The 22,255-nt window shown below is 36.7% G+C and overlaps 1 protein-coding gene across 1 annotated transcript in view; it reads left to right on the forward strand.

Annotated features, from left to right (window-relative positions):
- Positions 1–22,255, forward strand: part of GABRB3 (gamma-aminobutyric acid type A receptor subunit beta3) — a 248,789-nt gene that overhangs the window by 194,377 nt on the left and 32,157 nt on the right. Inside the window, exons 5-7 of the mRNA XM_020992951.2 lie at positions 3,452–3,534; positions 9,403–9,540; positions 21,360–21,512. Of these exons, the coding sequence (XP_020848610.1) occupies positions 3,452–3,534; positions 9,403–9,540; positions 21,360–21,512 (374 nt within the window). The remainder of the gene's footprint in view (positions 1–3,451; positions 3,535–9,402; positions 9,541–21,359; positions 21,513–22,255) is intronic.

The following is a 22,255-nucleotide window of genomic DNA, read 5'->3' on the forward strand; positions in this document are numbered from 1 at the left end:
TGATAAATCGAAATAAATTAATAAAAAAAAAAGAATAAGGAAGGGATTTGAGTTTAAAATAAAACAAATAAGCCATTTCCAGTAGGAAAAAAAATGGCTTTTTTAAAAAATCACTTTTTGAAGCTAATACAGAGACAGCTTTACTTAAACTAAAGCATCAAGTATGAAAAAACATAAAAATCTAATTATAAAAATCATAATAACACAAAATGAATTTCAATTATGACCATATATAAACATTTACTTATGTAATCAATTGATCAACAAATATTCCTTAAGTTACTATTATGTATCACATACTCTGATAGGTTCTGGGGGTATGAAGACAAAATGAAATATTCCTTTCCCTCAGGAAACTTATTCACTTAATTCCTACCTCCACATATGTTTAAAAAGATAGTTTCATGTGGGAATGTGTGTGTGGTTTTATTTTTTTTTAACTATCTCATTTTTCATCCCTTAGAAGCAAAGTAGCTGGAGCCCTAAGGTAAAATTTGAAAGGAAAGGAAATCCTAAATATGAATGTGGATTCTAAATTCTTTGCAAATCATTTCCCATTCCCTATACTTCTGTCAGAAACACACATACAACAATGTAATTTCAAGACCTACCTTAAGTCTTTGGCTAAGATGAGTTTTTCCAAAAATGTGAGAAATCACTAAAGAAGAAAAAGAGTTTTAAGCCATTAAGATTCCAACTAACTTTCATACTGTCCTTTACTATATGGAAATGAGATATTTAGAGACTAATAAAGGTCACTGAGAGTCATTATAAACCTGAGATTCAGATATTCATCTACTTCTTTCCCAATTATAGAGTGCAAAAGATCAGGGGAAAATGTTTATACTTATGATCAAAGCATATTTTTATTTGGATTTACCTCAGTACACATTAATGGAATCTTTTAGAGATGTTGCATTCTTATTCTGCCTGGAATTTGCTAGAATTTAAGATTGAGTGGGGTGTATTTGAATGGGATGAAAATCATCTGTATCACTGCAATAAGCCAAATAGCAATGTGAAAAAAAATAACAACCTATTGTTTGCAGAGATTCCCCAAATGTTCTGTTTTTCCAGTGGGTAGGGATGGGATGGATATGGCTTTGCCCCCAATTCCTGTTTCTCATTTGGATGATGTAGAATTTGTCCTGAAGAAGGCAAGCAGCAAATGACTGAGGACTGTGCTATTAAAGGTTCAGCTGAAGGAGTGGAGCATATTTATCTGGAATAGAAGACTTGGGAATGCTGGGATAAATTTAAGTTTTCAAGTATTCAAAAGACTATAATGGGGAAAAGGCTTATTCTGCCTATCCTTGGAGGGTAGGATCAATGGGTGGAAGATGCAGAGAGGCAGATTTTGGCTAGAAACACTTCTGAAGTATTATAGCCAGGTTCCAATTATTGTGAATAATGAATCAATCCCCTCAAAAGGTAGCATTATTCAAACTTACATAGCATTATTTCCGTTGGGATGAAAAGACTGATTTCTACATCAAATTGGTATGCCACTGCATGGTTCACTCTTTTAGGTAATGTATAATGAAAATAACGAAATACAGTATAGTGACAGGCATATAGAGGCCAGCCTTAGACTCAGAGAAACCTGGGTTCCAGTGCTGTCTTAGACACATACTAGATGTATGACCTTGGGCAAGCCTCTTAACTTCTCATTTCCCCAGGCAAATCTCTAAGGCTGTAAGTTAGAGAGGAAAGATCATTCTGCATTTGTAGAAGGAATTTCTGCACCAGGGATTCCCTGAAAGATGACATCACAGATTCAGACAAAACAGCTTCTTCATATAGTATTTTTAAGTTTACAAAGTTTTTTTTTGTCTTACAACAAACTTGTGAAGTAAGTAAAGTATTATTTTCCCATTTTGAAGATGAGGAAACGGAGCATCTGAGAGGTTGAGACTTATGCTTAATCACATGGTTGATTCCCTATGGGAACAATATAGTACAGAGAATGATTGCATATGTGTGTGAGACAAAGAGAAAAGGAAAGGGATTGGTTTTAAAAGCATTGTAAAGATGCTAATAACCATTACTTGGTTAATGAATTTATGGCTATTAACATCCAAATTAGGTCAATTGAGTTGCAATTTTTGAATTAGCTAAACTCTGACAGATGGGGCAAATAGGAGAATCACCTAAAATCATTTTGAAAAATAGATGCCCCATAACAGATAGCCATGCTTAAATATCTGTATTAAATGGTGAACACTAACAACTTTTTAATCTCAGCATATGCCCATTCATCTCCCCAGCCATTGATCAGACAAGCAGGGACAAAATGCAAACATGAATGGACAAACTTCCTTTTAGAACAGAATAGATGACATGGTGTTTAAAAGCTCTGAAACATCTAAGTAGCATTACAGTCCGGATATGATTGGTAAGCAGCTGGTCAATGAAATTTATTACAATAATTATCACTTTTGGTACAAAAATTGACAATTTTGCACACAATTTGTTTATAAAATGGATCCATCATGGAGAATTTTGAACACACATAGAGACTAAAACAATTACCAAATGACTAGAAGAAGTCCACTAATAATGGAAATCTAATATCATATGGTGAATGAGTATCTTCCCCCTATTACAATGCCTTTTGTTTGCTGTTGAGTCATTTCAGTTGTGTCCAACTCTCTGTGACCCCATTGGGAGCTTTCTTGGCAGAGATATTGGAATAGTTTGTCATTTCCTTCTTCAGCTCATTTTATAGATAAGGAAACTAAGATAAACAGGGTTAAGTGACTTGCCCAGGGTCACACAGTTAGTAAGTGTCTGAGGCAGATTTGAACTCAAGTCCTCCTAACTCCTATCCACTACACTACCCTATAATGTGAAGTCAGAAAACCTATTGTGAAGAGGTAGGGAAGAGGAATAAGAGGTAAGGATTTTGTTTAAAAAAAAAAACTCTTTTCTTTTTTTTTTTTTTAGGCATTTGGGATTAAGTGACTTGCCCAGAGTCACACAGCTAGTAAGTGTTATGTGTCTAAGGCTGGATTTGAGCTCAGGTCCTCCTGATTCCAGAACCTGTGCTCTATCCACTGCGCCACCTAGCTGCCCCCCAAAAAACTTTTTACATCTGATAATTCAAATTAAGGGATTTATAGCAATATACTCAGATGAATTAAAAATACCAAATTTCTATACTATCTTTTTTATCTATATTACTTATCTATCTTTATAGTATTTATTTATATTATATTATTTATCTATCTTTATATCTATATTATCTTAATTCTCATCAAGTTTTTATTTTTAAATGGCTTTGAATTTTTTTATCTCTTTTATTCCCATAGTTTAGAACATTACATTTCTGTAGAAGATGTCTCCTACGTGAGGTGTAGCCTTCATCTTTCTGTAAACAGGTTTCACTACTAGTAGAAAGATGTTATTGGCCCTGGCAGTAATATTTTCCCTCTCCCTTCTTGTATTGTAGAATTACAACAACAGCCGCATGTATGATGGACCTGAGAAGATATCCCCTGGATGAGCAGAACTGCACTCTGGAAATTGAAAGCTGTGTGTACATATCTGTGCTCCCTTTAGGTTTCTTAAGTGGTTCAGGACAGTTTCCCTTAGTGCTACCACACTAATTATTTTCCATTCATAGATAGATATGGTTAAGGTCTCAAAGGACCAGAGAAGGCTTTAATTTCTCTTGAGGCTATTTCGGGGGTGGGGGGGGTAGGAAAATGAGGTTTAGAGGTGGTATTAAGCAGTCCTCTATTCTGATCTGATTAGGCAGACTATTTGCTTTTCTGAAACATAAGAAAGCTAATGCTCCCCATCTTAATCCATTCAGTTTGATGAGAGCAAACTAGGCAACTTACTGACAATATGCAGTAACACGCATGAGTCTCTGTGCTTTTCAGATGGAGAAATTCAACTTTAAAAATATATATAGGGTTTCTGTAGCTTAGCAATGTATTTCAGCTTGAGCATCATTCAGAAACTTTATAATTTATTTTGGAGAGACAATAGCTGCATTCATTGCAGTAATAGAAAAAAAATGGACCCTCTGCTCTTTGTATCCAGAGACTGTTGATCAGCATTATATAATGCCATTTTCTTCTTGAATAATTCATGGATAAGGCTACTAATTTGTTCAAATTGATTTAGACTTGAAAATATTAATTCTTAATTGAGGTAGGAAGGGATGTGTTTTTACAGTATAACTTAGTGTGTACCTCATGAGTGGCAAAGGTGCATTTCCATATAAAACAGATTGGGAAAATAATTCTTTGACATATACAGATACCATGGTAAACTAATATTTTAATTTATCATAGATGTTGTAGATACTATAGGAATACAATATTTTAATTTAAATAGAAGTTACTTTCCTGTGTGATTTTGAGAAAGTTGCTTAGCATCTCTGCTTAGGTTGTTTTTTTTAATTTTTGTTTTTGTTTTTGTTTTGTTTTGTTTGTTTTCTTTTTTCTGTAAAATGGGAAACTTAGTACCAGACGGCTGCCGAGGTCCTTTCCAGATCAAAATCTAGGATCCTAAGATCCTAAGGTTATAGGACCTATGTTCTAGTCCTATAAGATAAGTTCTGGTAGTGTGTTTGTACAGATCGACACATAATAGTCAAAAGATTAGAGTACAGAAATTAAGTGAAAAACTGCATTAAAAATGTATACTGTCCACAAGGAAAGCAAAAATCTGACCACACTTCAAGGATATTGTTTCTTTTAAGAATTATAGTGACGAAATGGAATTTTTAGGAGGAAAGTAACAAGGATGATAAGGGGTCTTAAAACCACATCATAGAATAATGACAGTGTTTAGTGATTTTTTTCAGTCATATCTGACTATTGTTGACCCCATTTGAGGTTTTCTTGGCAGAGATGCTGGAGTGGTTTGCCATTTACTTCTCCATGTCATTTCACAGATGAGGAAACTGAGGCAAACAGGGTTTAGTGACTTGCCCAGGGTCACAGCTAGTTAGTGTCTGAAGTCACATTTGAACTTAGGAAGATAAGACCTCCAGACTCCAGGCCTGGTACTCTATGCACTCTGGTGCCACCTAGCTGGCCTAACAGAAAGAACAACTTATATTTATGTAATCTTCTACAATTTGAAAGGATTTTTGATTGTTTTCTCAGCTACTTTATCTCATTTAGAGATAGGTGTAGAGATTAGACCTGTGATTTCATAACTACAGGGAAGTCTGTGTACAAAAATTTCCTGTACTAATGGAGTTTGGCACCTTTTCCCCAACTTAGAGAGCTGCCTATGGGATGCAACACTGAGTGCAGCCAAACCAGATTAAAATGGAATTGGGGAATATTTAACAAAATGAAGAAACACACAGGAGAACAGAGATAATGTTAATATGTGGTTTTCTAAGTCCATTTTCTTTTTTTTTAATTTTTAATTTTTTAAAATTTTTATTTTTTTGCTAGGCAATGGGGGTAAGCGACTTGCCCAGGGTCACATAGCTAGTAAGTGTTATGTGTCTGAGGCTGGATTTGAACTCAAGGTCCTCCTGAATCCAGGGCCGGTGCTCTATCCACTGCACCACCTAGCTGCCCCCTTCTAAATTGATTTTCTAAGCCTTTAAGGATCTTTAGGTATGGTTTAGCAGCCCCTCTTTTCTATAGGAGTTTGACAAAAGTGACAGCTTAAGAGAGCTTAAGTGTTCTGCAGACCTTGTGTGTCTGAGCATGGGGGTGGGGGAGTAAGCAGCTGGAGGCAAGATTTAAACATAAGTGTTCTCGCTTCTGAGACCTGCACTCTATTCGTTAGGCCACACTGCCTATCTCTTCTAAAACTCCACAAATGGTAAAAATAAGATTATCTCCATTTCAAAGATTGCCCAGAAAGAGCTGTGAAATGATTTTCTCAGGACTGTTTAGCTGGCAAATAAGAGAACTGGAGCTAGGGTTCTCAGCTCAGGTCTTCCTGACTCAAAATTTGGTGTTCTTTCCACTTCTCAGTGGAGAAATAACTAAACTACTATAGATACGTAATACAGGGAAGGCAAGTTCAAGAGGAGATGGCACTATCTTCAGATATTTGAAGGTTTGCATGAGGGAAAATCTTTCCCCCCCCCCCCCAAAATGCTGGTAATAATAGCTGAGCTATACCTGACTTTCCTATTTGGGGAGAGAAGATGGGAGGAGAAGGTCAGGGAGGAGCAGGAGGAGGAGAAGAACACAGGGCAGGATAATATTTGAACTGGGCCAGCCAGGTCAGCCTGGCTAGGCGTTGCTTGCCTTGGTTTACAATCTTTGTACTATTTAAAATAAGCCATTGCTATCTTTTTGTATGTCATTTTTCTTTTTGTCATTTTGATTTTTCACTAATTTTTAGCAAAACTCATTCTGACAATTCAAACTTTATCTGCTCAAAAGTAAGAGAAGGGCCCAGCTCTCCTAGGGGCCAAGGACGGTGGGAGCAGCAAGTGCCCTGCTTCCTTAGACAAGGAAGCAAAGCTGAGGAGAGGAAATGGGGAAAATGAGAAGCCTGAGTGAAAATTCAAGTCCAGAAGAGTTAGGACAACTGATGAAAAGTGAAAATTCCCCTCCTGCCTGTGGTTTTCCTTCGCAGGCTAACACACTGAAGAGGGGGCACAGTTATCCTGTGTTGGGCCACGGCGCTGAAATAAGACCAATGAAATATTGCCGAAAATAGTAAAAAATGCGCATATTACATCTCTAGCGTTTTATAGTTTGCTAAATAACAGATATTATTGTATTTAATCCATGGTATCAAACTCAAAAAGAAACAGGATCATTAATCCATACATAGGCATCCCTATAGGCTGCATATTGGCAACTTTAGAATACTCTATGCTTTATTATATTTTATTTATTTTGCTAAATATTTCCCAACTGCATGTTAACCTAGTTCTGTTGGCACTCTGCTCACCACAACCCTGATAGGAAGGCTGGGCATGATGATTAACCCCATTTTATAGGGGAAGAAACTGAGGCTCGGTAAGAACAAGCAAATTGCAGAGGTAAAATGACTAATTAGTAGCAGAGACAGTACTGGTAATTGGGTTAGAGTTTAGTGCTCCTTACATTATAGCAGCCAGTCACCATATTCAAAATTTTAAGAATAGAATTTTTAGCTAAATATGAGGAAGAACATAATAACTTTTCATGTTCGTCAAAAATGAAATAATCCATCTCCTGAAGGGGTGAGGTCCCCATTAATAGAAGTGTTCAAGAAGATTGATGACCTCGGTGTTGAGAGTATTATAGGGGGAAAAAAGACTTATGGGCACGGGACAACATGATTTCAAATATTCCTTTTTTGCAATGTGAAGATTTTAGGTAATGCCCTTTCAACCATGCTCTAGAACCTTTCTATAAAAATAAGTACATACCTTATGGGGAAATTTTAATAGCTAAAGAACCAAAGAAATAAGATCACATGTTTTAGTGCATAATGTTTGAGTTATACTTAGGAAGACCTGGTTTTAAATCCTGCCTCTGATGCCTATCAGCTTTGTAACTCTGGGCAAGTAAATTCACCTCTCTGAGACTCATTCTCTTTACCTATAAAATGGGAGAATTGGTTTTAGATTGAGATGTTAACCTTTTTTGCATTTTTGACCCCTTTGGCATTATGATGAAGCCTATGGACCCCTTTCAAGAGTAATATTTTAAAATTAATTTTAATTTAATAAAACATACATAAAATTACAAAGAAACCCCAATGATTAGTGAAAATAAAGATACATTTTCCCACTGCAAATTCATGGACCTCCTGAAAGCTACCCACAGTCTGTGAATCCCAGGTAAAGAATCTCATAAGCTTAATCATTCCTTTTATCTCTGAAACTATGATCTAATGATACATCAACTCACCCCCAATTCCCCTAGTGAAAAGTCATCAATTGTTTTTTGTTTTTTGATTTTTAATATGGGCATCCTAACTGGTGATAATTTTGTAGTAATAAATTTAATTCATTTCAATCAGTCATTTGTGCTAAGGTACAATTTCTTATCACCTGTAACAGAATTAATAAGGTCCCTTTTGATGATTAAGCCTCACCAGAATCACTCAGGGGACCCACAGAAAGTTAACATTAAGCATTCAATCTTATTGGTCCAAGTTAGTAATTGTCCCTTTTCTTAACCATGGAGTGTCTTTACCAACTTGAGCAAGTAGGGAAAAATGTATTTCCCAACACCCAGAATATAGAACTTTGAATCATCACATGAGAATCAGTGCTTCAGCCTTCCCAATATATCAGAAAAAAAAATTATGCTTCAAGTGTCTAATAATCTCAAGTTATTAAACATTTCATGGTAAGAAGTCTAAGTGTCTTTAGATTTTGAACTTTTCAGAGTGTTTTGAGATGTCTCCTGTCTAGAATTCTGCATACTTCAGTTTACTTCTTATTGTTATTCACTTCTTCACTGCTACTATTATTTAAGTCAGCAGTTCCAAACCTGGAGTCTGTGAACTTAAAAAAAAAATGATAACTGTATCTCAATATAATTGGTCTCCATTGAAATCCCATGTATTTTTTCCTATGAATTAAAAACAATCTTCAGAGAAGGGGTCCATAAACTTCATCAGACTGCCAAAAGGGTCTATGACACAAAAAAAGGTTGAGGACCCCTATTTTAATTCAATATCACCCTGGGAAACCTCCATACAATTCCTACATCATTTCATCATCTATCTCCAGAATGTGCACAATTTCACAAGATTTAGAGCTGGCAAGGACCCTGGAGATATCCAGTCTAATCTCCTTATTTTACAATAAAGGAAAATAGGACCCAGAAACTGAATCAACTTAGTCATGGTCACATACAGTGAGGAATCAAACTGGAATTTACACCAAATTCTGTGATTCTAAATCCAGTGCTTGCCCCATGATACTAAATTCTATTAGGGCACTCAGAGAAACTATTTAATTGCTAATTGCCTCACCCTGGATTTAGTACAAAGCAGATAAAAATGATAACTCAACAAAATCAAAAGAAAAATGTGCCATGTAAATGAGTATTTGTTTTTTAAACTAGTCTTGTGTATAGACAAACTGCATAAACTTTTACCTTAAAAAATAATGGTAAAGGTGGTACAGTGGATAGAGTTCTGGCCCTAGAGTTAAGAAGACCTGAGTTCAAATCCAGCCTCAGATACTAACTGTGTGACCCTGGGTAAGTCACTTCACCTTCTTTGCCTCGGTTTCCTAATCTGTAAAATGAGCTGGAGAAGGAAATGGCAAACCACTCCAGTGTCTTTGCCAAGAAAACCCCAAATGGAGTAACAGAGTCAGCCATGACTGAACAATAACAACAACAACAAATGATAATAGCACTTAATTTCAATAGTATTGATAATAATATTGAATTTTTAAAAAATTATGTTGGGCTAAGACTTAATACCTCTATTTTCCTGTTTCCTTTTTCTTGGTAGATGGCTACACGACAGATGACATTGAGTTTTATTGGCGAGGTGGGGACAATGCTGTGACAGGTGTGGAAAGGATTGAGCTTCCCCAGTTCTCCATTGTGGAACACAGACTGGTCTCAAAGAATGTTGTCTTTGCCACAGGTGAGTTCCCCCTACTTACACATACACACTTTCATGAAGGGTGATACTGTAGGTCCTGTTTCTGAATGGGAGAGTAATAGGGCTGATATCCCCCTGCAGTCAATTTTCTTTTCTTTTTTTTCTTTTTTTTGGCTAGGCAATTGGGGTTAAGTGACTTGCCCAGGGTCACACAGCTAGTAAGTGTCTCGTCTGAGACCAGATTTGAACTCAGGTGCTCCTGACTCCAGGGCCGGTGCTCTATCACTGTACCACCTAGCTGCCCCCAATTTTCATTTATTCAGGGCATTCTCATACTGCTTCAGGGCAGCTAGGTGGCTCAGTGGATAGAGCACTGGGCCTGGAGTCAGGAAGAGCTGAGTTCAAATCTAGCCTCAGATACTTGCTAGCTGTGTGACCCTAGGAAAGTCACTTAACCCTGATTGCCTCAGTCCCTCATCTGCAAAATAAGAAGGAAATGGCAAACCACTCCAGTATTTTTTTCCAAGAAAACTCCAAATTGGATCACAGTTGGGACCACAATTCCTTGCCTACCATTAACACATAAAACATGGGCATCTTTGATTCAGCTGTTAATTGATGAAATATTAATCAGTGCCCTTTCTCTTATATCCAGTTATAGTTGAAATGTTACCAGCTTACAGTCTTTTCCTTTTTCAACAATACTTTTATGTATGGTGATTTGCATTCTTATACCTTTTTTTTTTTAAAGATGTCAGTTCATTAAGATAAACGTGAAGCCAGGCTTTTAAGGAAAGCTCCTGCAACTTTAAGAGACTTTGGGCATAAATGTGGCATATACTGTCAGATTTGTATACTATGCTGTTTTGTTTTGTTGGACTGTTTTTCTTTTTTATTCTTTTTCTCTAAATTATTAGTTAAAATATAGTCGCTAGGGGGCATTCAGAAATGAAGGTTATGTAAAAATAGATTTTTCAAAAAGATTCTGAAAAATTGAGGCTAATATATAATAAGCTTACTATTCCATTTCTTTCCTGACAAAGCTGTTTAAATAAGGAAATCAGCTCTACCTGGGTTATTTTTGACAATTGACATTCCTCCATCCTTCTCCCTTGTTTCTCTGGATATCAGCTCTTCCTCCCAGAAGTATTCAAGTCTTGGATAATGTCCACTCATTGACAAGCTGAGAAAAGCTTTGCTACTTATCAATTAATACTATTCAAAGCATTAAGAGTAAGAAGAGGGCAAGGAGGGAAATAGATTGCCCCTGTGTGATAAGTATGGGAAAAAACACTAAATGTTTACATTGTCAAATTCATGCAAGCAAAGGGTGACCCAGTGTGTCCCAGTTGATTTATATCCCATGACAGAGCAGAATCAAAATTGCAACTCTCATGTCCTAGCTTTTTAAGTAGAAGTTCTAATCATACTTGCCTAAGTAACCATAAACTCAAACTTTTTTAAATAAACATTTTTGCATAGTCAATAAAATTTCCTTGTGGCTAACTAGAAAAAAATGTCAAATATTAAAATGATGGTTTCATCTATTTCATGAACCAAGATGGATCAGCATAAGGCCTGCTGAAAACACAGGGTTATTCTGGTTGTGAAATAGTCCCAACCCACGCCTGCCTCTGTCTGGAAAATTGCAATCATTAGGTCATTAGGGTGTACTCAGGGAAGAATTCTTATAGTTTGTTCATGCAGTGTTATCAGAAATATTTTATTAGGTGGTTGTAAATGATGTGAATTCTTTTAAAGGGTGTCTGTAACCAGGTAGGATTTCATATAACTCAAAAATAAACAAACCATTCTTCCTGTACCATTAACTCCCAACTATTCCCTCCCCAACTTTAAATATCTGTCATGGTGAAGGTAAATGTGATAGGTATAGTGGACTGAATGTTGGACTTGGTGTCAGGAAGACTTGATTCAAAGTTGGCCTCAGACGCTTTTTTAAAAAACTGAATCAGTGATTTCCTCAGTGGAGGGAGGCCCTCATGTGAAAATTCCCTTTACCAGATCAGCAGATAACATTAGAGAGTTTTTGTCGATCACAGAGATAAGTGAAACACTCAGGTCACATAGTCATCATGTAAGAGGCAGGGCTTTAAACCACATCTTTCTGGTTCCAAGGCTAGCTCTCTATCCTCTGTGCCAGGGTGGGGAACCTGTGGCCTGGAAGCCACATGTGGCCCTCTAGGTCCACAAGTGCAGCCTTTTGACTGAATCCAAACTTCACGGAACAAACTTGTTCATGTGGCTTCCAGGCCACACATTCCCCACCCCTACCTATGCCTTGTTTCCTCCCCTTTGAATATGACTCCATAAAATAAGTAATTGAATAAAATCTGCCTCTTCCACAATTGTATTTCACTATGCAGGGAGATGAAGTTTACTATGCCATCAAAATCATAGATCTTTTGAATATTGGGGAAACATATTCAGTAGATACGATAATATATTATATATACATAGAAGCTTATAATATACAGACATTTTACCTACACAATTTAATTTGACTTAATTCAATTTAAGAAATATTTAAGAGTCTATTATGTACATTGTATTTTACTAATGACTAATTAGGTATTTAAAATAATAAATATTATTTTCATTATCTGTGATCTCCATTTTTATGCCTTCCACTAGTTTAGATCAAAATCCATTCATATGTTTTCATCCTTTGCTATTATTGTCTAGGGCCTTTAATAAATCCTCAGTGACTATCCACCCAGCCTACTGGAGGACTTCTAGGCCCCTCAACACAGCATAGACATCAACACAACCTTTAAGCTTTCCATGTATTATTCCTCATGTTTATTACATGATAGACCTTGTGACTCTTCAGGTCATACAATTCCTTGATGATGATTTGACACCACTTCTTGCATGTAAGTCATCATTGGAATTTTGCTGCATTTATAGTGATATTAATGACTACAATCACAAGTATTCAGGTAGTGGGGCTTGAATTGAAGTCTGACAAATTAGAACAATTAATTTCCTAACCAATGTTGAAGGCCATTGCTATTTAATCTTAATGCATAGGAATAAGGCTAAAACCTTATTAATTTAGAATTTGTTACAATTTATAATGGTCAAGGCAAAAGTAATGTATCTTTCACTTTTCATAAAAATATAGTTTTCTAATAAAATAGGAATACAAACAAGTTGGGAAAAATGTATAACTCCTTGCATACATTCAAACCATTTATATACTCATTACAACTCATTTTTCATTTATACCAAGTTTTCTAAGAATGTTATTGGCAGGATTTTCATCCCAGGAGTGTAAACTATAAATCTAGAACCAGATGAGACCTTAGAAGTTGTCTAATACAGCTGCTTCATTTTATACATGAGGAAACAGGAAAGTTAAGGTTAACTGACTTGCCCAAGATCACAGAAGCAGTCAGATTCAGAAGCAATATTTAAACCTAAGTCCTCTGACTCCTATACCAATTCCATTATAACAAAATACTTCCATATTTAATCAGCAGATGTCTAGTAAGGACCTATAGCCTATTGGAACTATGCTAAGCCCTTCATGAGCTGTAGTCCCTCCCCTTGAGAGACTTTGCAGTCTAAAAGTTAACTTTGCACTTGTGTAAGCATATGCATACATGTAGATACATTTAAGATAGATAGTTGCATTAGACACATTGCATAGATACGTTAAAAACAATGAAAATCACACTTAAAAATAGTCATTCAAGTACTTCTGTGATCCATCTAACCCTAATTAAACTGAATTGGTAAGGATTGTGCATATCAATATGAATCAGAAAATAATAAAATAGTGAGGCAAGGATCTGGACAAGGGTTCAATTAGAAGTGCAGAAAGAGAAAGGAGAAACCAAGAAAGAGGCCAATGATTCTGAAAGTGGAGCAGGAAGGAGTAGCAACCATATGAGAGAAGTCACATGATCCATCTGACTCAGTTCCCTTCTAAGCACATGTACTTTGGAAGCGATTCTAGGGTCAACAAAAGCTCTGAGTGCAGGAAATTCTTTAAATTGCATATTGGTAAACCCTGAGCGCTGAATTCTCTATGAATGGCTATAAATACAATTCTACTGCAGAGGGATTATTATTAACCCTTTGCTAGAATTATACCTATGCTTGAAAACTAATCTATCTAAATATCTATCTATCTATCTATCTATCTATCTATCTATCTATATCTATCTGTCTGTCTCTATATTTGTCTGACCTAGTATGGAACTCTGCATAACATAGATATTGAAGAAATGTTTGATGAGTTAATTTGAACAAAAAGAATAATAATTGAAATTACAAGCTAGATCACGGTTGTCTTTTATTCTTGAAGAGGACCAAAACGACATCACTATGTTACAGTCGTGTTACAGTGTGTCCGACTGTGGCTGATCAGACCAATACAAGCTTAGAATGCTCTACCACAGATCGGGCACAAATAGTCCATGTGAACATTTGGGGGGAATTCTCTAAATTTGCTCATCTCACGTTTCTTTGGAGCTCCTTCAATTCTGCTTTGCTCATGGAGCACACACCTTCTCTGATGAGGGCACACCATGCTGGACAGTCCTAAGACACTCAGCTTCTCTTATGAAGGAGTGTAGAGCGAACTAGACCGAAGGCACATATATTGTTTTGTATGGTTATTTTGTTATTTTTTTTCAGTGAACGTACTGGCATATATTGGGGAAAAATAATCCTTCTAGATGTATTTCAAAATACTTCTGTAAGATTTGAAGAGAAAAGATGGAAGCAATGATGAATGATAACAAATAATTCCATTTGCTACATTAAATTACTATCTTTCAGAGATCAACCTTCACATTTGCTTTTATCTGCTATAACAATGAGAAGTCCATATTGCTACTTTCTATAAATTGGAATATAATAAGCATTGCCTATGGTTAATATAAGCTCTGGCAATTCTCTGGAATCCAATTTGCAAACTCCTTCCAGCTCTGGCTTTCAGTGCAATTAATAAGAAAGAGACATATACCTTAAAGGTTGTGTAACTTCTGGCTTAATTGCTCTTACATTCTTTATTTCTCCTAATGCATGCTTTAGCAGAAGAGGGCCATTAAAAATCATCAAACTTAGAGATATATTATTGAATGTATCATCTTCTCTAGGAAATAAGTGTTTTCACTCTGGCCGATCTTTAGAGACCACTAGAACCTGAGAATTAGAAGGGACTTCATAGGTTATTTAGCCCACCTTTCCATCCAGACTCAACAGAAGCAAACGTCTATGCCTACAGCTAACAGAGACCAAGTGTATTGCCTCTGTTAAGGGGCTGCTTGGGTCTAGTTCCATAAAGGACCATAAAGGAGCTAAGCTGTTATATCTTCCTGATGCCATTTTTAAAAGAAACTCCCCTGTCAGGCTCAGAATTTCTTCATTGAGCTAGATTCCTCTTAGGCTACGATTATTTAACATGCACAGCAAGGAGAGCACCTGCCTGACTCCTCCTTTGGAATTGCCTTTAGAGCCATGCCAAACCTTAAAAAAAAAAATTATTCAGTGGTATGTAATCTTTATCTTTGTGGGAATGTATTTGATTCTTACAAATAGTCAAAAGTTACTTTGAGCCAATCCAGGTGAACAACATGGTTAATTGATCTGAGTAATATTGGTTTGGTTTGGTTTGGCTTTGGTTTTTTGACTATAAAATAAAGAAAATATTGATACAGGGGGCAGCTAGATGGCGCAGTGGATACAGCACCAGTCCTGAAGTCAGGAGGACCTGAGTTCAAATGCGGCCTCAGACCAAACACTTGACACTTACTAGCTATGTGACCCTGGGTAAGTCACTTAACCCCAATTGCCTAAAAACAAAAAAATATATTGATGCGTTAGCTGTGACTCCTAAGCTAGCTACAAAATTTCCAAATATATTATAATCAGTGCTAACATTACTAAAATACATGCATATGCTCCCAGTTAGATTATTTTGACAATCAATACTCATCCAAATATAAAAATGCTGATAGAATTTAAGCTTATTGAAGGTAGAGTTTGTTTAATTTTGACATTTTAACCCAAGTATCTAGGAAAGTGCTAGATACACAATAGACACATAAAATAATTGTCAATTTACTGATGGTGTGCCTACTTTTTTAAATGGTTGCTTTCTAAAATTATGGCTAATATAGTCCAGAGTTCAGAAAGAGGGATATTTCAAGCACCCATGGACAAGGAACTATAGAATTCTTACTGTTCAATTTGTAGAATTACAGATTCTCAGAATTGCAAGGAATGTCAAGAAATAATCTAAATCAACCCATATCAGAGAAGGACTGTCCTCTATGACATCCCTGACAAACTGCATTTCAATTTAGAACAGAGATACTTTTGAAGAGTTCCATTAAGAAGTTCATTGGGGCAGCTAGGGGGCGCAGTGGATAGAGCACCGGCCCTGGATTCAGGGGGACATGAGTTCAAATCTGACCTCAGACACATAACATTTACTAGCTGTATGAACCCGGGCAAGTCACTTGGCCCCATTGCCTAGCCCCCCAAAAAATGCAGGGAAAAAAAAAGAAGTTCATCCTTTCACTCAATATGAAATCTGTCTCTCTGGAACTTCCATCTGATATGTCTAGATCTGCCCAAGATATTCCCCTTTTCATATTAGTGCTATTAAGTTTTATAAACTGTAATTCAAAAAGGACCTCAGATACAGTCTTGGTTTCTTTAACCCTATCAATTAGATATCTATCAAGTAGACTCTTTGAATGTTGAAACTTCACTTTAGATATCATCTGGTCCAGGGCTTCTGAACCTTTTTTGTGTCAGATTCCTTTGGCTCTCTGGTGAAACCTATGGAGGCCTTCTCAGAATATTTTTTTTAACAATTCATGATTGAAAGAAATGCTAAATTTCAGTTAGAAATTATGCCTCCCCCTCCCCCGGAAATCTATTCAAAGACCCAGTTTAAGAATACTTGATCTAGTCTAATGCTTTTCCTTCACTAGTTAGAAAACCCAGATAAATTAGCTCTCTTGCTAAAGTACCACAGATAGATAGTAGGAAAGCCACAAAAAGAACCCACATTTTCCAAATTCTGGTATAATGGTCTTTCTTTCTACTATGTCATTGCAGGTGTGAGGGGAGGGGCAGAGGGAGGGGGAATTGCATTGTTATATGGAAGGACTGATGAATGATGAATTAGATGAATGAGTGAAGCATTTGCTAAGTGCTTAATATGTGCAAAGCACTGTGTTATGTGCTGAGGATACTCTCAGAAAAGTAAGGCAGTGCCTGTTCTCAAGGAGCTCATGTTCCAATAAAACAACACATATGGAAAGTTTCAACAAGGCAAATGAAAAGATGCCATGGCTCTTCACATGCAGTAGCAAAGCAGACGGTGATGCTGTTCTTGAATGTTGTCTCCACTGCTAACATCATATCAGTTTCTGATATTGAATCATTTCTGGCACCTGTAGGAGCAATCACCAGTCTGCATTTTCATAAGGCTTGCTTTCCTAGATGATGGCTGTGGACATTGGGCTGGGAGCATTGCTATTCCAAAGGTTCTTGTGTTCAGGGTACGGGCTTGTATCCATCAGAGTACAAAGGGAATGGTTGTCAAAGTGGTAGTGGTGGTCTGACTTGCCTGGTACATGCAGCTTCCCATCTCCCTTTCAAGGTCCCCGCTGCTTCAGCAGAACTGGCTTCCCTGCCCTGTGAGTGGCAGTTGGTGGGCATTTGGTGGTGGTGGCTGTCCCCTTCTCCATGAGAGTTGCTTCCCTAATAAGCTAGACTGATTTTCGGGGGGGAAGCTCCTATTCCTAGGGTTCTTCTACCTATCTGATATTTGGTTGCCAGTTATTGCTGCTGCTGATAAGAAAATGCTCCTTCTCCACAATCATTTCTCCCCTCAGTGATGGCGGCAAGGGCTGGCTGGAAGCTGGTCTGGTGGCAGATACCTTTCAATCTGACAGAAGAGCCTAGGAATATGTCCAGAATTTTGCCTGACTCCATTACCATGGTTCAGCATCTACCTTGGCATCATCAAATATCTGTGTTGGCACATTCACATTAGAGCTTCTGCACATTTCTCCTGACATTTTGAAACAGGCTTTAATGCACTAATGCACTGCAGTATCAATTTCACAGGATCAGCCTTAATGCATCTCTATCATAGAGCATTAACCTCTGTCAATGGAAACTCCGCTAGGTTTTCTAGGTGGCTCTGGGATGCCTGCATCAGTGTATTCTATCCTGGCAGTGCTTCTAGGATGTGATGCTGCTTAATGCTCTGGACTATTTTTCTGTGTCTTGGAGTACTTAATGATAACTCTCATTTGTTTAGAACTTGAAAATTGCAAGGCACTTTCCTTGTAATGACTCTAGGAGGTAGGCAATTGAAGTAATGTTACATGCATGTTACAGATGGGGAAACTGAGACCAGGGAGATTAAGTGGCATTCCAAAGTCATCCAACTAAACATACCTGAGTTAAAACTCAGACCCAAGTCTTCTAATTCTAAGGCCAATGCTTTTCTGTGCTACTTTTTCTATACTACTCTATCTCTCTATGTCCTAAACTGCTTTTAATTGGTACAGATTTTTGTACCTATTACACTATTGCCTAAAAAAGAGGCTATTGTTGCATTTAGACTTCTATCTATTCATGAACATTGTAGTGTGCCTGTCATAGGATAATCAGAGGAAGGCTCAGAGAAAATACTTTAGAGTCACTAATGCTTCAGCACATATCCATTAATGTAGAGAGCTTCTCTACTATGACACTCACTCTCTCAGGACACTGCTGCATTACTTTTTATTCTTATCACTGTTCGTATCTTTAAGTCTAATTGACTTAGAGAATTTAGAGGGATGAAGGCATTATGAAATGGGAATCATGCCTGGGTGGCACAAGGTCCAAAATGATCACTCAAATCTCTGTGCTTTTCATGTATACTAAACTCAATAGTCAACTGCAGTGTGAACTCAAAACCCAAAAGAAATTACCTTGATCTTTGACTGCATTAATGGAAGCATGGTATCCAGACAAGGGTAACAATCCTGCTCTTCCCCCACCGCGGTAAGAACCAAGCTGGAGTATTGTGTTCACTTCTGTATGCCAAATTTTAGGAAGGACATTAACAAGTTAGAACAGATTTGGAAAAGGGCCAAGTGGATGGAACGATGTGAGAATAGGAGAATTACGGAAGATTTATGGGAGGAGCATAAGAGAGCTGCCAGGTATCTGATGGGTCATGTGGAAGAAGGATATTATTATCATTATTATTATTATTATTATTATCATTCTTTTGTCTCAGAGGGCAGATCTAGGAGTAATACTTGAATCCTGAAAAAAATAATAATAATCTTGGTATAAAGTAAAAAAAATTCTCAGAGCTATACAGAAGTGGGAAGAAGATAACAGGACGTGGTGGTTTCTTCCATCAGTGGTAGTCTTCATGTGAAGCTAAGAAAGACCACTTGTCAGGAATTATGTGGAAGGCATTCTAGGTAAGGTCTAGAATGAACTTGATGACTGCTGAAGTTCCTTTTAGCTTTATAGAGAAAGGGCCAGGCACTATGCTAACCATTTTTTTTTTATAAATCTCATTTGATCCCCACAAAAATTCAAGGAGAAGAGGAAGATAGATATTATTAGTATCCTAATTTTACAGTTGAGGTAACTGAGGCAAACAGATTATGTGACTTGCCCAGCATCTCGTACCTAGTAAGTGTCTGAGGCTACTCACTTAGGACTTCCTGACTCCAAGCCAAGCATTCTACCCACTGTGCCACCTAAAAGCTTTTAGGTTATGTAATTCTGAGAATTTTTCCCCTACTTATCAACAGCATTTTTCCCTGCAAAAAGAAATAGAGTCTGTCATTCTTTAGTAGGTAGATATCCATTCATTTATTCTTTCAGCATTCAATACAATTTATTACATAGAGCAGGCAATTTGTTAATTTCCTGCTTTCCATACAGTTTATTGTGTGAGAAGTTAGGGGTGGGTCCCTGTAAAAATTAATGATAAAGTCCTTGATATGAAGGTATTGACCCTACTGGAATATTTCCCATAAGAAGCTGTGTTTCAAAGGCATTCTAAGGCTGATGGCTTAGCTCATGAGAAGCTGAAGTATGTTTTGGATATAAAAAAAGGTTACAGCACTCATCCCCTTCTTTAAGCCTGTAATCTAAAACCCACTAGAATCACTGGGGATTCGGAAAAGGAAATTTGAGAAATCAAAGCCACTGTACATGGTTTCATCTCATGAGTACATAATACAAAATTATATTCATTTATTCATCAGATGTGTTTTGAGCCCCTAGGATATGTAAGTTGATGTGCTAATCACTTGGGGGAAGGGGTTAGATGAAAAAATGAATAAAGCCTAATTTCTCAACTCAAGTATTTCGTAACACAGTAGGGAAGACAGAAGCAGGACAATAAATAAGACACAAGATAGAATAAAATTATACTAGCTCATATTTATATGTATTTTTAGTTTGACAAAAGGCTTTATAAACATCAACCAATAAACAATTATTAAGCACCTACTATGTGCCAGGCACTGTGTTAAGTACTGGGGATATGAAGAAAGTCAATAGACAGTCTCTACCTCAAGGAGCTCACAGTCTAATGGGGGAAACAACATGCAAACAATACAGCTTGGGGATAATTAATAGAGGGGAGACACTAGAATTAAGGGGGATTGGAAAAAGCTTAAGGAGGCTTATGCAGGAATATTCATTTAGAATCGAAGTATCCTGAACTTATTTGTAAGGCCAGGAGATTCTAATGGAACTGGGATGAGAGACTGAAGATGAAGAACCTTGAGGTGTTACTTGAGGAAATCACCTTCCCAGAGAAACCAGGAAGGAGTGTGATCAAGAGCATAAGTAGAAAGTTAGTTCTGAAAAGAAGAGACAGTTCTCCTGTGATTGGAAGGAAAGAGGCAATCTGCAAGTAAAGAAAAATTTGAGATTAGGGGAGAGAATTGTAAGGAGCTTGTCAGAATTGTAAGCATCTTGTCAGATGCTTTTGACTCAAAGAATGGGTCAAAAGAAAGGATGGCTAGTCAGAATAAAAAACTTATTTTTATGTATCTATGTATTGTAAAGCAATGCTTCTCTTAAGTGTGACATGTAGGAAGGATACATAGAAAGATGAAAAGCCAAAGCAGTCTTACTATGTGCATACAGATACATGAATGCTGAGAAATAACAAAGCTGATGGAGTCAATGCTTTCATCTGTCAAGGAACTGTAGCATTTCAGTGTGAGATTAAGGGACATGTTTTACTAGGGTTAGGTATCTCCCGCCTTTAACCATTCCAATTTTTAATTTTTCATATGCAAAATTTCAGGGTCTTTGTACCTTTGGTAAGTGGCCCCATCCTAGTTACTTTTGCACAGCTGATTTTGAGCCTGGTATATGTGGGTGGCAGCAAAAAAAAACCATTTGGCTTGGGGCAGCTCTGGGCCAAATCTATCTGCAGACAATGAAGAAGTAGAAGAACAGCCATTAATTAAAAGGATAAACAAGACATGGCTTTCTTTTGCAGCCTTCTGTTAAAAGCTTTTCTTAAAAAAAAAAATTTAAAAAAAAGTTTTCCAGAGGGATATTTCTCAGTTTAGCATTTAGCCTTAGTAGCATTTCCTCATTATTATATTAAAAATAGACTACATAACAGTGTTTTTCTCTCAAGACACTCTGGGTTCCCTGTAAATACCATTTGCCAGACAGAAATAAATTGTATGGTTGTGGAGTATTCCACAGTCCCTGTGGCTCCAAAGACATGTTTTAGTCTCCATGGCAACAAAGGCAAACGATTTTGTCTGCCAATCTCTCTCTCTCTCTCTCTGTTATAAATAACATTTTTGTGTTTTTCATAGGTGCCTATCCACGACTTTCACTGAGCTTTAGGTTGAAGAGAAATATTGGATACTTCATTCTTCAGACCTACATGCCCTCCATACTGATTACAATTTTATCATGGGTGTCATTCTGGATTAATTATGATGCATCAGCGGCAAGAGTTGCTCTCGGTATGTGATTAAAAAATAGCATTAAAATTTAACTAAATATATCATCATGGTATCGAGTGATTTCAGAGACTACGGTTCACTTTTAGCATTTTGACATCTCATGACACTAGCTTTGTGGACATAATTCTGTTTTATCTTCAATAGAAAAGCTCACGCATGATTCCCTTGATGTGATAATTTAATTAAAAAGTCTTAAATGTGAATCTTCACAGCGATGATAGGGAAAATATGCCTCTAGAATATTTTCATCATAAAATATTTGTTACCAATTTTTATTAGGATAGGAATTGTTATTTCCTGTTTAAAGAGATGCCTCTATCCGAGGAAGAAGACCTAATTGGTTCCACATCTTTTAAAGTAAAATGGAAAATAATCAAATATTATAGTAATATAATTGGAATTATACAATTTAATGAGCATTATAACACACCATTTAATTCTTGGTGCTGCTATCTAGCCCAGCAGTTATTCTGCTCATTTGGTCACTATGTTACTTTATAGACAACATGAATTAGAACTCTTATTTATAAGATTTTCTTATATCCTTGAGGGAAAAATATGTTTAACCTATGGCATATAAAACAATTCTCAGTTATTTATAATTTAGATACAACTGAGATAGCAAACTCATAGGCAAAAGGCATTGATGAAGGGACTTTTAAAGTATTTATCTCAGAGAAATACAGAACTGAAATGAAATCTTTGAGCAATTAACTCATCCTTCCTCCCTCTAAGTAGCATTG

Source organism: Phascolarctos cinereus, unplaced genomic scaffold (assembly GCF_003287225.1).
Source record: "Phascolarctos cinereus isolate Bilbo 61053 unplaced genomic scaffold, phaCin_HiC Scaffold_726;HRSCAF=1367, whole genome shotgun sequence".
NCBI classification, from domain to species: Eukaryota; Metazoa; Chordata; class Mammalia; order Diprotodontia; family Phascolarctidae; genus Phascolarctos; species Phascolarctos cinereus.